This window comes from Ixodes scapularis, unplaced genomic scaffold, assembly GCF_016920785.2.
Source record: "Ixodes scapularis isolate PalLabHiFi unplaced genomic scaffold, ASM1692078v2 ptg001212l_1___fragment_1__unscaffolded, whole genome shotgun sequence".
In the NCBI taxonomy this organism is placed as follows: Eukaryota; Metazoa; Arthropoda; class Arachnida; order Ixodida; family Ixodidae; genus Ixodes; species Ixodes scapularis.
In genome coordinates, this window is record NW_024610117.1 from 1284531 (window position 1) to 1299405 (window position 14875).

Here is a 14875-nt window from a genome sequence, read left to right on the forward strand (position 1 = left end):
ACGTAATACCGTTTTAGACTTGTGTGTCTGGCGTGGTTTATAAGATCCCCTTGTCGCGTGGCATTGTCTCGCTTGGACAGACGGGCCGGTGTTTAAATGCGAGACTTGGAGATCATTTGTATTCTCTCAGGAACACTGTGGGGGGGTTGCTGCTTTTACACTCCAGGGACTGCAAGGTCGAACCTACTTTTAGTGAAGTCACTGTTTTGGGTAGACATACAAGCGGAGTGAGAAAACAAATCATTAAGGCTTTATTATCACTGAGCTTGGTGGGAGATGCGTCAGCGAAGCGTAAGAGGCTTAATTTGAAAAAGAATTCGGGTACCTTCGAGAAACTATGAAGCGCATTATGTAACATGCAGTGATATGACCTACCTTGACAAAGTATACGCTACTTGGTGGGCGCGTGTGTGGTGTCTAGATTTTCTGATTAAGATGCTCCTTGTCTTCTTCCTTCCTTTTTTAAGTGATAAATAACGTTCAGCACCGTCCTATCGTGTGCGCTTCTTTACTCGTGTCCATGTTTTTTTACGGGCTATTCCTGCCCCCGATATTCACTTCAAACCAACTAGCCCAGTACATCGCATTGTTGAAGTGTTTCGGCTTTGAGTTGGTTAGCCATTATTTTATTATGACGAGGCACTTTTTTTAAATATAAATCGTGATATCTAGTCAGTTTTGTATCGCCAACCTACTGGAAATGTTGCAACCCTAAGATGCTTCTTATATTTTTTTATTTTTTTTCATTTGTCAGTGACGTTTTTAGGTGGCGATTGGAGTATAAACATGTTAGACTATTCTTGACTCTAAGATCAAATGATAGCTGTGCTGACGTCTAACAGTTTTTGTAATGCGATTATACGCCCGACACGAGTAACAAGGTCACCACCAACATTTATTTATTTTTGTGACAAACGATGACGAGTGCAATGTCACTGCGGGTGCTCTAAGTGTTGGGCTAAGTGATCACCTTCCCATATTCATGTTTGTTCATCAAAATATATCACTTAAAGAAGCCGTAAACTCTCTTTTAATATTACGAGGCGTAAGTTTTTAAACACTGGTAACTTTGAAATAAAATACTACTTTTATTCATTGGAGTCACGGGCTACAGTCTACCGATGATAACGAGTGCTATGACCTTTTCTTCAACGAGCTGAAAGGTGCCTACTGCTCAGCGTTTCGATACCGAACCATTAATGCAAACAAAAAGTCTCAAAAGCATTGAATCTCTAGGAAACTTTTGAAACAGAATAAAAAAAATAACTTTCTTTGTGTGTATTTTTTTTTTAAATTCGAAACGTTTCTTTATATTTCTTTTATTAAAAAGCGAAAAAAAATCGTGAATTAAGAAAAATTATAAATTTTGTAAATGCGTAGTCACGACGAACGAAACAACGTTGTTTTGCTGCCATATTTGATGCATCTTGTTTTATGCATCTCCAAAGCGTTTGAACTCCCTAAGGCGGAACCCATTTTAGTACGCAATGAAAAGCATAACCGTCAATATTAGTTACGTATCTCGTGACGAACTTCTCATTTAATTCAATTACTTTTTTGTAAGTATGAGGAACAGTACTTATTACAGTACAGCCATTGGACTATTTTACCACCTCCAATGAAAATATGTTTTTCAATCTTATATAGTCGGAGTATTCTCTTCATTTATGAACATGAAAAATAGCCGTAGTCATGACTGTGAGGATCTCTAAATCGAACGTGTGAAATTTGTCTTGCATTTAATGCTTCCATGCCTAAGTCATCCGTATAACGTTATATTATCGTCTCCAGTCTATTCCCCGATATTTCCTAAAATTGAAAAAATTTCAGTTATTTAAACAGGCGGGGATAGTAATGATGGGAGTAACAATTATCCGATTTCTATCCTTCCTTTTTTCTATGCCCCCTGAAAATCATGCGTTCTCGACTTTTTAATGTTCTGAAAGAATACTCCTAGTTTACGGAATGGCATTTCGGTTCTGGGAGACACAAACCCACAGGACAGTTTTACTAGTTCAGAAACAGATCATATTAGACCTTTTGAATAATAAAATTTTAACCTTGAGGACAATCATTTATTTGAACAAAGCGTTCGATCGAATAAACCACACGACACATCTTCACCAGTTAAGATTCTATGGAAGACTTTATTCCATTATCAATTCTTCCGCCCCATCTACAACATCGCCAACAGAACATTCAGGTTGGAAAATCCTCATCAACCATGCAGCGTATTTACTCTGGGAATCCTTAGGAAATCATATTAGTTCCCCTGTTGTTGATTATTCACGTCAACAATATTGCACGCATTGAAATTCATCCGAAGTGAGTATGTACGCGGAAGATAACAGCAGATGGATTGTTTCTGACTGTAGTGAAAGCATACTCGCTTCCAAAAAAAACGTTTTTTCAGCAAGGTAGATGGCTGTGTTGCCATTAAGTGTCGAGCTATACACACGTTCAAAACGTAAGTAGTTATATTTAAATGACCAGGATCACGGATCGCATTGCCCAATGATTTGTATTTTGGTACAAATGTCGGAGAATATGTAGACAGCGTCAAGGCCGTCGGTGTTGTGTTCTCCGAACACATGCTGTGGAATCTACATGTTTCTTACATACATAAAAAAATGTAGAGAAGTTGAAATAATGAACAAATATAGGCAAGTATTTTTTGCTACTATCAAAAAATAATATATCAATCCCTTTTTCATTCAATTCGTTGTTAATGCCTCCTGGTCTGGGTACAACAGCAAAAAGTAACTTCGACAGGTTGAGGTTAATGCAAACAAAAACTATAATGATAACAGAAACTGTTCCACGCGATCGTAGTTCCGTTCGCTTAATTATAAAACATAAGATACTTGACATATCTAACATGTACTCTCATACATTAACTGCCACGTGTCAACGTGCCACAAGATAACTTATAAGAATTTTTTTAAACCTCGGCAAACTTGAAAACATTGTATTATCATAACTGTACGTCATTCGCGAAAATGCTTGTTTTATTTTTGTTATATGTATTTATGTCGTTGTGTTGAAATTCAACCTATTTCCTGTGACATGGTAAATAAAACATTTTTATTATGTTTTTCTTTTGTGTTTTCGTATCAGTGCCGCTTTGCCCTGTGTTTAAGAGGGTAGGAACCCGTGAAGCTGCAAACTTTCCGATTTTTTTTCCAGGCCCACTTGTCGAATGTGTGTTAAAGCGCTAACGAAATAAACTGATTTTGATTCTGATTTTGATCATTCATCATGGGCAATTTTTCATTTGACGTCCCACAGAGATCAGTACTGCCACCTACTTGGTTTTTATGGACATGAATGACGTAGTCCAAAAAGTGTACGTAAAATTTACCTCTTAGCGTACTATTTCCTATTTTATTTGTAAATGATTATTCAAGAAGTTCAAATCCTTTTCAGTAATGCACGACATTGAGTCGGGAATCAGTGTAATGATTGACGGATGGTATGTAAGATAAATCAAATTTCTCATGACTATAGCTAACGAATAAAAACCCCAATCATTATCTTACCAAGTAAATATGATCCCACTTAATACAATGAAAATGTATAAATATATTGGCTTCCATATAAGTAATAACCTTCACTGCGCCCTGCACATCAAATTATATTTTCTATAAGATTGAATAAACTCCATGAAATAAAAGTATCCTCAAGTATGATTCAAGTAAAATTAACTATAATCCAATAAGATTATAAATGTAAACACCGATAATAATAACACCCGTCATATCTTCGAATAAGTTAAAGTCGCATGGTTTTCCCATACTGTATCAGGTATTAAAAGGTTCGAAATAATAAAAAAAAATGCATCTAGGTGTTTGTGTTACAAATATAAAAGGCATGACTACCCCGCTCAACTCTGCAGACAGTCGGAACTTTTGTCTCTGCAGAAAGGACAGAAACAGCAAGGCTCAAGTTTGATATGAGTTTGCCCAACACTTCAGCATTCCCCAGGAAACTTACTTCATACTTGCAATACTTCGTTTCAGCTCAAGATCACGTGCAGTCGAAGCTACAAGGCAATGAGATCAATCAAGCGTGTAAAGAGAGCAACTCACTAGGCCTTAACTGTTTCTGATTGGTTTATCGATAATATAAAACGCTCAGAAACATGACGAACACCATAATGATGAACTTTTGAGGCTGTCGGATTATTCCCATCAGCTTGTAGCGTGAGCTACATCTGGACTTAAGGTGAAGGTGAAACGAAGTATTGTCAATGATTACCAAGGTATTACCTCGGTAAATGTGTTCAAGAGCTCCCATCCCAAAATAGTTTCCTTTAAATTATCTTTCTTCCCCCGCCCCATTAACGAATTGAATCTATTGTCGCGAAACACCGCATATTCCACTACCCTAAATCTATTTGGTATCAACATAGAAGTGCACCTGTCGACATCGACTAGCCCATAACATTTATCAAGTGCGTGTAGTCAAGACTACACGCACTTTGTTCATGTTGTACCAGCCTTTAAAAACGAAATGGGATATGAAATATTGTAAATAAATGTAATAAGTATACAAAATCGTCTTCCATCTGCAGATGACTTACCTTATTCAAGCAAAATTCAAGTTCAGAAAGCGTGCAGAATGTGTGGATGCCAACCTGTAGAACAGAACAGATGTGAGCCAGGATCTATATAATGCTCCGCACGCAGTCTGTGCGCTAAGCATGTGCGGCCAAGTAACTGATTCGCTTTTACCATAACAAGTCCCGCCTTGGAGGCCGCATAAAGGAGCTGTGCCCCTTCGTAAAGTCTCGGAGCGAGTATGGCGACCCTGGAGCCCACCGGAAGTTTGAGCGACACCAGGCTTGCAGCTAGTTGATCTACCTAAAGGAAAGGAGATGCGACACTGTTAAAAACAGTTTTTATCGTCGCTCGGGATGTCAACATTATTTTTTTTTATTCTGTTCTAGTGGAGATTTTGTAGGGTTAGGAGTATGGGCAGTACAGGCAAATAACATTAAGATACCAGTGTAAACAATTACGACAAAATACATGCCTAAAACAACTTGGGCAATCCCTCAATATCTAATTTTAGGAATCACTGCTTACACTGAACAAACTGAAATACACGCATTTTTACAGTCATGGTCTTAAGAAAAACGAAACACGGACCGGCGACCAAATGACAACTCAGCTGCTTCATAGCTTCCGATGATGCCAATAATTTAAAAAAAAAAAAAAGCGCGGTTAAGTTTTTTTGCTTTTTTAATTATTCGCAAACATATTCTTTTATGATTCATAGCCAACAGCGCTGCTTTCATGTTGTACTCCTGTGTGTTCGGCTTAGAGAATGATGTAGCTTATTCATAGGATATTTTGGCGCCACAAGCACACGTGCTGCATATTTTGTTGTAACGTGCAGCTTAGTCATCCGATTAAAATCGTTCCTATTCCGCTTACAGGGGGCATCATTCTTTAATAATCCAATTGCACTGTGCCTCGTGATCTATCAATGTCTGAATATGTTGCAATAAAAAACGACCAGTAAGATCACTTCGCCCTATATATGACAATGCTAAATTCCGAATGCTGTTGGGTGATTTCATCTCAAATCGGGCAGGCTAAAAGGGTCTAATTTTTAATTTTCACGAAAAAAATATATTGTTTTGGGGGTATTTCTCAAATGAAGGAGGGCGCAAACCGCATGTTCTCCCGATTTTTTGTTCTCGAGTTACGAGCCGTAGAAGCCGCAGTTGCAGAAACTAATGTTTTTGCCTGCCGTCACAGGTCGCGTGTTTGACACCCTCTGCTGACGTTATTGTATTCTCTACACCCTTCTAACTTTTCCCCATCATTTAATAGGTATTACAAAAATACCTTGATGTATTCAAATATTTTTAGGAATTTGATTGTTTTCTGAAACACAGGTCAAACTCGTCACTCCGGTCACTTTACGGTTAAATTTAACAGGTCATTACTTTGTCTGTACTTAAGGTAAATTTTCTCTCTTTGGCTCTACAGAAAGCCCAAAGCAAGCCCATTATAGATATAATAATATTATTATGATCTGTCGACTAGCCGCTCCGCTACCTTCACGTAAACGTTGTAAGAAATAACAAAAGTTGAAAGTTCGAGGTCGATTTTCTCAAAAAAACCATTTTTGTAAATTTTTATTTTTTTAAGTTCTTTTAGACATATTAGTCGACTACAAGAAAAAACAGTCTAGAAATGTAATATTTTGGTTGTATGTCCCCTGTTTGAGCCGCAATCGCGTGAAATGTGTGAACATTTGTTATTTTTCACAACGTTTACGTGAAGGTAGCGGAGCGGCTACTCGGCAGATAATAATGATATTATTATATCTATAATGGGCTTGCTTTGGGCTTTCTGTAGAGCCAAATAAAGAAAATTTACCTTAAGTACAGACAAAGTGATGACCTGTCAAATTTGACCGAAAAGCGACCGGAGTGACGAGTTTGACATGTTTTTTAGAAAACAATCAAATTCCTAAAACTATTTGAATACATCAAGGTATCTTTATAATACCTATTAAATGAGGGGGAAAAGTTAAAAGGGTGTAGAGAAAACAATAGCGCCAGCAGAGGGTGTCAAACACGCGACCTGCGACGGCAGGCAAAAACACTAGTTTCTGCCACTGCGGCTTCTACGCTTCGTAACTCGAGAACAAAAAATTTGGGGAACTTGCGGTTTGCGCTGTCATTCATTTGGAAAGTTCCCCTAAAACATATATTTTTTTCGTAAAAATTAAAATTTATACTTTTTTATTCTGCCTGATTTGAGATGAAATTTTCCATATCAGGCAGGCTGAAAGGGTCCAGCTTTTAATTTTCACAAAAAAAAATATATCTTTTAGGGGCATTTCTCAAATAAATGACAGCGCAAACCGCAAGTTCTCCAAATTTTTTGTTCTCGAGTTACGAAGCGTAGAAGCCGCAGTGGCAGAAACTAATGTTTTTGCCTGCCGTCGCAGGTCGCGTGTTTGACACCCTCTGCTGGCGCTATTGTTTTCTCTACACCATTTTAACTTTTCCCCCTCATTTAATAGGTATTATAAAGATACCTTGATGTATTCAAATAGTTTTAGGAATTTGATTGTTTTCTAAAAAACATGTCAAACTCGTCACTCCGGTCGCTTTTCGGTCAAATTTGACAGGTCATTACTTTGTCTGTACTTAAGGTAAATTTTCATTAATTGGCTCTACAGAAAGCCCAAAAACAAGCCCATTATAGATGTAATAATATCATTATTATCTGCAGAGTAGCCGCTCCGCTACCTTCACGTAAACGTTGTGAAAAATAACAAATGTTCACACATTTCACGCGATTGCGGCTCAAACAGAGGACATACAACCAAAATATTACATTTCTAGACTGTTTTTTCTTGTAGTCGACTAATATGTCTAAAAGAATTTAAAAAATAAAAATTTACAAAAATGGGGGTTTTTGAGAAAATCGACCTCAAACTTTCAACATTTGTTATTTCTTACAACGTTTACGTGAAGGTAGCGGAGCGGCTAGTCGACAGATCATAATGATATTATTATATCTATAATGGGCTCGATTTGGGCTTTCTGTAGAGCCAAAAAAAGAAAATTTAGCTTAAGTACAGACAAAGTAATGACCTGTCAAATTTGACCAAAAATCGACCGGAGTGACGAGTTTGACATGTGTTTTATAAAATAATCAAATTTCTAAAACTATTTGAATACATCAAGGCATCTTATAATACCTATTAAATTATTGGGAAAATTTAAAAGGGTGTAGAGAAAACAATAACGTCAGCAGAGGGTGTCAAACACGCGACCTGCGACGGCAGGCGAAAACACTAGTTTCTGCCACTGCGGCTTCTACGGCTCGTAACTCGAGAACAAAAAATCGGGAGAACATGCGGTTTGCGCCCTCCTTCATTTGAGAAATACCCCCAAAACATATATTTTTTCGTGAAAATTATAAATTAGACATTTTTAGCCTGCCCGATTTGAGATAAAATCACCCTGTTGTTTTCCCCTATAACTGGCAGCCCTTTCATTATAAACAGGAGCAATTAAAGGTGTGCCTACCATCTAGATGGCGAGTATCTTGCAACGTGTAATCAAGAGTGAATATAATGTCACGGCCGGCAACATCGATAATAGTCACACAAGAGAAGTATCAGGAAGTTCCTCCAGTAGCTTCTGCATGCTCGGGGAGCCATGCGATCCGCTGTTTGCATGTAGTTTGACCGTGACTGTACATCATAAACTTCGGAACACACAAAGAGAAAATGTATGAATAATACCGTGAACGTTTATGTGAGTCCCAGCTCCGATACTGCCGTCAGATCGAGAAGGTCGTGCCAATAACATTCACATCCAGTAAATATTTGTGAGATGCCGATAAGTCGCGCCGACGCCATCCTGCCATACCATGCCCGCCGCCTTTTCAGAGCACAGCTCTGTAGCTCCTTGGCGCCTTTTTCCGGCTTAAGCGGCGTCGGCATAACCGCGCGGTGCATTATGGAAGATGTCCCATAATGCACCCCGCGGGACCCTCGTGACGTCAAACGTGACGTGATGAGTGACGTCACGAGGGTCCCGCGCGGTACATTGTGGGAATTTCTCATAATGCACCTCGCGGGAGGAGGAGGAGGGAGGAGGACGAGGGGTAAGGGAGGAGGAGGGGGAGTGGAGGAGCAGGGGGGAGGGGGAGTGGCAGGGGGATGGGAATGGGAGGGGAAGACGAGGGGGAGAAGGGGGAAGAGAAGGGGTAAGAGCGGAGGAGGAGGGATGAGGAAGAAGAGATGAGGGAGGGGGAGGAGAGAGAAGGATGAGAGGAGGAGAGGAGCTTGAACGATGAGGGGAGGAAGGGAGGAGGAGCAGGAGGAAAAAGAGGGGGAGGGGAGGAGGAGTAGCAGGAAGGATGAGGAGGAGGGTTATACCATCCCCTCAGTACCCTTCCCTCCTCCTCCTCAAGAGCTGCGCTCTAATTCGGCGTTACTGGGTGTTGTAAACGTCCTTCATTTTTTCCTTGCGTCAGCTGAGTTGTTTGTGAATCGCCTAAGCTGCCGAGGTATTCCGGTTTCCTGGAACACTCGAAACCGAAGTTTAAAACAAAATGAAAACCGCCATTTCTTGAACTTTTAGCCAGAAAAGAAAAAAAGAAAAAGATGTTAGGCCTTTCTGCCTTTTTGTGATTTGCTCTTGTGGCTGTGTGAAAGCGCGACGGCCACTTCAGCCATCCGGAGGGATGAAGCGAAACATGTGACAACTCTCCACGGTACAAAATCGCTTTAACGTAAATTTGTCACGTAACTCGATCTCATGCGCTGACAGTCTCACTGAGGCCGTAGCATGTCTTCGTGTTCTGCCGAGCTATGATATATCGTAGACCAGTGGTTCTCATCTATGGATGTGTCGGGGACCCCTTCCTTGCGGACCGCTGGGAGTGACGTGGGACCCCTTCCAACGGGGGGGGGGGGGGGGGGGACGTTAGTAAGTTAACACATTTAGAGCATGAAACGGGTGCCTTTAATTGGTATAAGTAGCAGCAACCTGCTGTCGTAGTTCCGGAAGCAGGTTCACTCTAAAAAAAAGGGGTGTAGTGGGTACACCCACAGGGGGTGTAAGTGCTGCCACATATACTACACCCATAAAGGTGTACAAGTACGCCTCAAAACGAGGTGCATATATACACCCTCCTTAGGGGTGCATATGTGCACCCTTTCATACACCGTCAGCATTCGGGAGTGCACAGATACACCCCATACTGGGGTGTGTCACTACTCCTTTCTTACACCCTCACTGTCGTTTCGGTGTGCAGGTACACCCCAATTTAAGGTGTACAAGTATTCTCTTCTCTACACCCACCAACAGGGTTTGCTATTACACCGTCGTTTACACCCACGCCGCTCATAGGGAACAGATACACCCGCCAACAGGGTTTACTATTACACCGTTTTTTACACTCACCCACTCATATGGAACATATATACACCTCATTCAATGATGTACCATTACACCTCTTTGTGCACCCAACTCAAGGAAACCTGTAAAAAATGTACGCGCCCAGGTGGTTGCAAAAAGGCAGGTAAACGGACACACGGGATTGTTTTCAAATCTCCTAAAAGTTTATTAGACAGTCTATTCCGTAAACAAGTACAAACGTGCAAGCAATCTGTGATATGTGAAGATGTAGAACAAAGCGGTTACAAAACTGAGGAGATTACTAGGCGAACAAGAACCGGGGTGATTCTTAGGTAGTGTCTATTCTCTCAGCAGCCGGCAGAATTATTTGCCCGAAATCGTGCCGGCAGTCATCACTCATTGGCGATATTATCACTTCATCGAACGACGATTCATCGACAGCTCTGGTTAGCTTTCCTCTATTAGCATCTCTTCTCTTTTTTTTTTTTTTTGTAATGAGCCGCCCCAGGCTATATGCGCGAGGTAATATATACGAGTATCACAGGTAGGGTAAACATTTTTTTAATGAGCCGCCGCATACTGTCGCCACGAAGCAACGTGAACGGGTGGGCTGGGTCGGTGAGCATGCGCCTCAGAGACACACGCACGACGAAATGTCCCTACAGCGTGTATTTCGCGTAACGAGTGACGGTGAAACGTTAATGTCGACGAAACGTGTCTAGAAAACGTGTATCAACGAAAAGGTGTCCATGAAACGCGTGTTCTCAAAACGCCGGGCGAATAAGTCACCTGCAGTTATCACATGATTGCAGACAGCTAATGGCAGGTGACTGCCGATAGAATTTCGGAGAAATTATTCTCCCGGCTGCTAGGAAATAGACACTGCCTAAGCTTAGACGTAATCCGGAAGGGAACAGTCAATTGCTGCAAAGGAGTAGGTTGCAGCGCACTTACGATGAAAATACCGGACTTGAAATATGTAATCCGAGATAGATGTTGACACGGGCACTGCAGAACTACACAAACACAAACACGGAAAGAAAGGGGTCTGTGAAGATTCAACACACGATGTGGCAGAAGAAGTAATTTGCCAAACCGAACACTAAACGGATCACATGAATTCCTTGGGCTTTTTTGAAGAAATCGCTTGTTGCCGATGTACGTTGGACTTTTCAAACACTGGAAGCCTTGGTACACTCGAATACGTTGTCACGGACGAAATCTCTGGCAGCCCCGCTGGTCGCAGCACAGCACACAAGAAACTAGGCCGGGAATCAGACATTCCGGCATCGGAAAGAGCTACTACGTCACCCGTGAAACCTTTGCCACACGCGCCCAGACAGCGGACTCAAGGAATAAAAAAAGCCTCCGTTCCATTGGTTCGACGACTGCGTAGCCTCTTCCACGCTTTCAGCTTAGGGAGAGAAAGAAAGGCGAGGAGTATACGAAAATAGCAGCTCCTTCAAGGTCAAAAGTGGCTGCCCTCGCGAAGGCTTATCTTCAGGGTTATCCCAACAATGAACGCAGCTAGAGGATTTGTCCCCAATATCCTCTTGAAAGTTCGACCCAAAGTTAATAGTTCAGCGGATGCTACCCGTGGCCTTGGCCTTCAGGCAGGTGCCGTGCTCTGCCTTATCTCTAGCTTGGAGACTGTAGTCACGTGATCCTACCCGGAGCCCCGATTGGCCTAAAACAAGCATAGCGTCTACTCTACTGTCAATACCTAGTGAACAAAACAGTCCCATACTTCCTAAGAACGAAAGTGACCCCCAAGAAGGCATCCAAACACACGCTGGTCGGGGCGCGTGGCTAGCGTGGCGGTGCACTGATACACCTAGAGGTTTTTAAGGGAGAGGAGGATGCTCATTGTCGGTGCACAAATGCACTGGCTGGGCAACGGAGGGTGCATCTTTCAGGAAAGGGGTGCATGTGCTGCTGATACACCCGACTACACCCGTTTTTTCTTAGAGTGTTGCAAATCAGTCACGGCCGGACTAAACTACAAAAAACGTGCCAACTAAAAAAAAAAAAATTTTTGTTGAGGGTTTTGCGGACTACGTCACCCTCTACTGCCGTAGAGGGTGACGTAGTTCCGTTTTCCAAAATGCCTTTATCACTGTTCTCTAACTTTCGGGCGCTCAAGTCCCGGCCCTTCTTTTTCGTCGTAAAAGGAATACGGTCATGCCCACCTATTTAAACTTCAAGAGCCAGCTGCCCTTACGATTATAAAATGTTGCTCTTATAATAGGTGCTCGATATAAAATATTTCGCGCTGTACAAGGCCCTCTCCTCGAATGAATGTTTACTGCACCAAATCACCAAATAACAAGGAACAATAAACGCTTTTCTTGTGATTACCGATTTCTTCGTCGGAGTCCATGAAATTATTGTGCCATGATTGGTGGGCAAACTTCGACGTAGTACTCCTAATAGGCGACAGCAAGATCTCAGTTGAATATCACCGACCTTCATTCTCTTCTTTGTGGTTGCATTGTTTTTTGCTGCCCGTGTCGGCTCATCCATCTATGATGGATTGCATCAAATCTATAGTGTTGTTTTTCTTCTAAGCCTTCTGCAGGCATGCTTGTGATAGACAATAAAACGGTCGTCTTTATTGACTCGGCCGGCTTCTTTCTCACTATTGAAGGTCATTTGTGCTTGATGTAAAAGTGTTGCTCGGTGTGAGCATGGTGTAATTGTAGTTAGTAGTTGTTCTATTTTTATCACAGAGAAGTTTTCCTTTTATAAATCTCTCAAGAATAATCTGCATGTAATTATAGTGGTCCAATAAACTTCTGAGAGCGATTGAACACGATTACTTTGTGCCTGCCATTGAAATGCAGCGTCTTATTACAGCGCAGGTCTTGTGAATACAGTTCTTAAAATTTATGATGGCAAACAAATTGCAGCGAGAAATGTGGCGCACAAAATAAAGTTCATATTTGTTTGGACTGCAATCTTTTTTTTTTGCGCCTGAACGTATGTGTGATTATATATTTGTAGCCACCATTAGACCAACAGACAAACACACTTTTACGCCATCAGATGTCCCAACATACGACAGGTCATCAGACAGTTCAACCAACAATGTCTGAAAATACGACAGACCATCAGCCAGATGTACCATCAAAATATTTCGGATGGTTCCTTTCGACAAACGAAAACTATGATTAAGCCGTGTGTCTCATGACTGCTGTTAAGCGTTCGTGAAAAGTTGTGACGTGCGGGATTTAAATCAAGTAGACTGTGCTTATATCTACTTATTTTCATTTAATTACACATATTACTTCTGTAGTGTTAGGAGAGACGTACATTAAACATCGCATACATAAAGAGTTTCTTTTTTTAGTGCGTAAAAAATACATGAAACTATGCTTTGTTTTTAACTTAGAAGGCGAAATTTCATCCTAAAGGAGTAACCGAAATATCTTCGCTAACAGAGTCTGGTTCCTATGAAAGAGAACTGTACTCCTAGTATCTTTGAAAAAAAAGTGGTGAGCATGATACCAAATTTTGCACACTTTCAGAATAGTGAAACCTCGAATACACCTGTTGGGGTTCCAGGATGAACAGACTTCCTTCAATATATGCAGTCCTTGGTGCATAGTGTAAAACATTAAAGAAATACTGACAGGTCGAAATCAAATTTTTTTTTTTTTTCTTTTGTATTTTGCGAAACGATTAAAGACGATGCCTTCAATATTCGAGGCTTAAAAACTTAATATTTGCGCATTAAAAAAATTTTTCCAAAAGCCGAATTTGAAGTTACCGCGCGGTCCGCACCGGTGCAGTGACGTCAAAAATTGAGTCGTCCTGTAACTCCAGTTTCTCTCCCGCCTCCGAAGCGTCCCAACCGGAAGTGTCGTGTTCGCCCGCGTTCAGCGATCAACATTGCTTCTCCGTGCGTGCCGCCTATTGCTGTGAGCAGGCGACACTTCACTTTCGAGCTTGAAGCTCCTTTAGGACCCTTTCAGCGATCTCGAATTCTTTGAAACGGTGTGAGGTTGAAGAGAACGCGCAGTGGAATTTTGTGAGCGACGTTAGGGGCCATGTCGCGCAGTGTCACCGTGAAAGGCTGCCCCGACAGAGTCACGTGCGAAACTATGGTGCACAGATCGTTTTGACCATTTCAAGATTTCGTTTTTGAAGTCTGAGAGGTCATTCGGCACCGAAAAGAGAACCTCGTCCGATTATCTTGACTCATTGTCGTCCTTAGTGCTACATGTGCCAACCGCCGCCATGTTTTCCGAGGGAGGATAAAAAGCCAGGAGGCGACATCGCTTCCAACTCCGATCTTCGGTATTTCAATATCGCGGGTAGTAGTGCTTTCGCAATTGCGTTAAAAACATGCTTTACGTATGTTTTTATTACATATAATAAAATTGTCGCTTGCAAAGCTTCTAAGTTCATAATCGATTACGTCACAAATAAATTGAAGTTGGGAGGTGAAAAGAGGGAGAGAAAAAAGCAAAAGGTAAAAATCAGCGGTGCGCGGTACAAATTATTTTTTGTGGATATGACTGCAACTTGCCCATCGTTTTAGACAACAAATGATACAACCTTTGAGGTGTAAGCACCCTTTTGAACACTTTACCAAATGCTTAAATGAGAAACATTATATTTTTTTAAATTTCTGTATAACTCAGTATAGCTGTTTCGGTGAAACCACAGTGTCCGATTTTTAATAACCTCGAGCCTATGTGTTAGGGCTCAGGCGGATCCCAGAGAATAGAAGTGTGTCCTCTGAAATTCGCCAGACTTGGCCAGTGTCATCTTGTAATAATAGGATCAAATGTGATAATCCGCTAGAGCACGGACCATGAGTTCCTAATACGGCGATAGTCCAACTGTAATATACACGGACGCGTCCCCGTATGCGCATCAGCCAGCAATGGCGTACGTGTAATCCATGCAGTAGGGCAAGATATAGCCGCCTTCATAGTCCGCACAACATCTACGGGTACATAAGCCGCC

General features: G+C 41.4%; 1 protein-coding gene across 1 annotated transcript in view; it reads right to left on the reverse strand.

Annotated features, from left to right (window-relative positions):
- LOC115327224 (putative acyl-CoA synthetase YngI) overlaps positions 1 to 14875 on the reverse strand; it is a 73375-nt gene that overhangs the window by 48272 nt on the left and 10228 nt on the right. The window contains exons 3-4 of the mRNA XM_040220249.3: positions 4734 to 4862; positions 4583 to 4636 (exon numbers count right to left, since the gene is read on the reverse strand). Of these exons, the coding sequence (XP_040076183.3) occupies positions 4583 to 4636; positions 4734 to 4862 (183 nt within the window). The remainder of the gene's footprint in view (positions 1 to 4582; positions 4637 to 4733; positions 4863 to 14875) is intronic.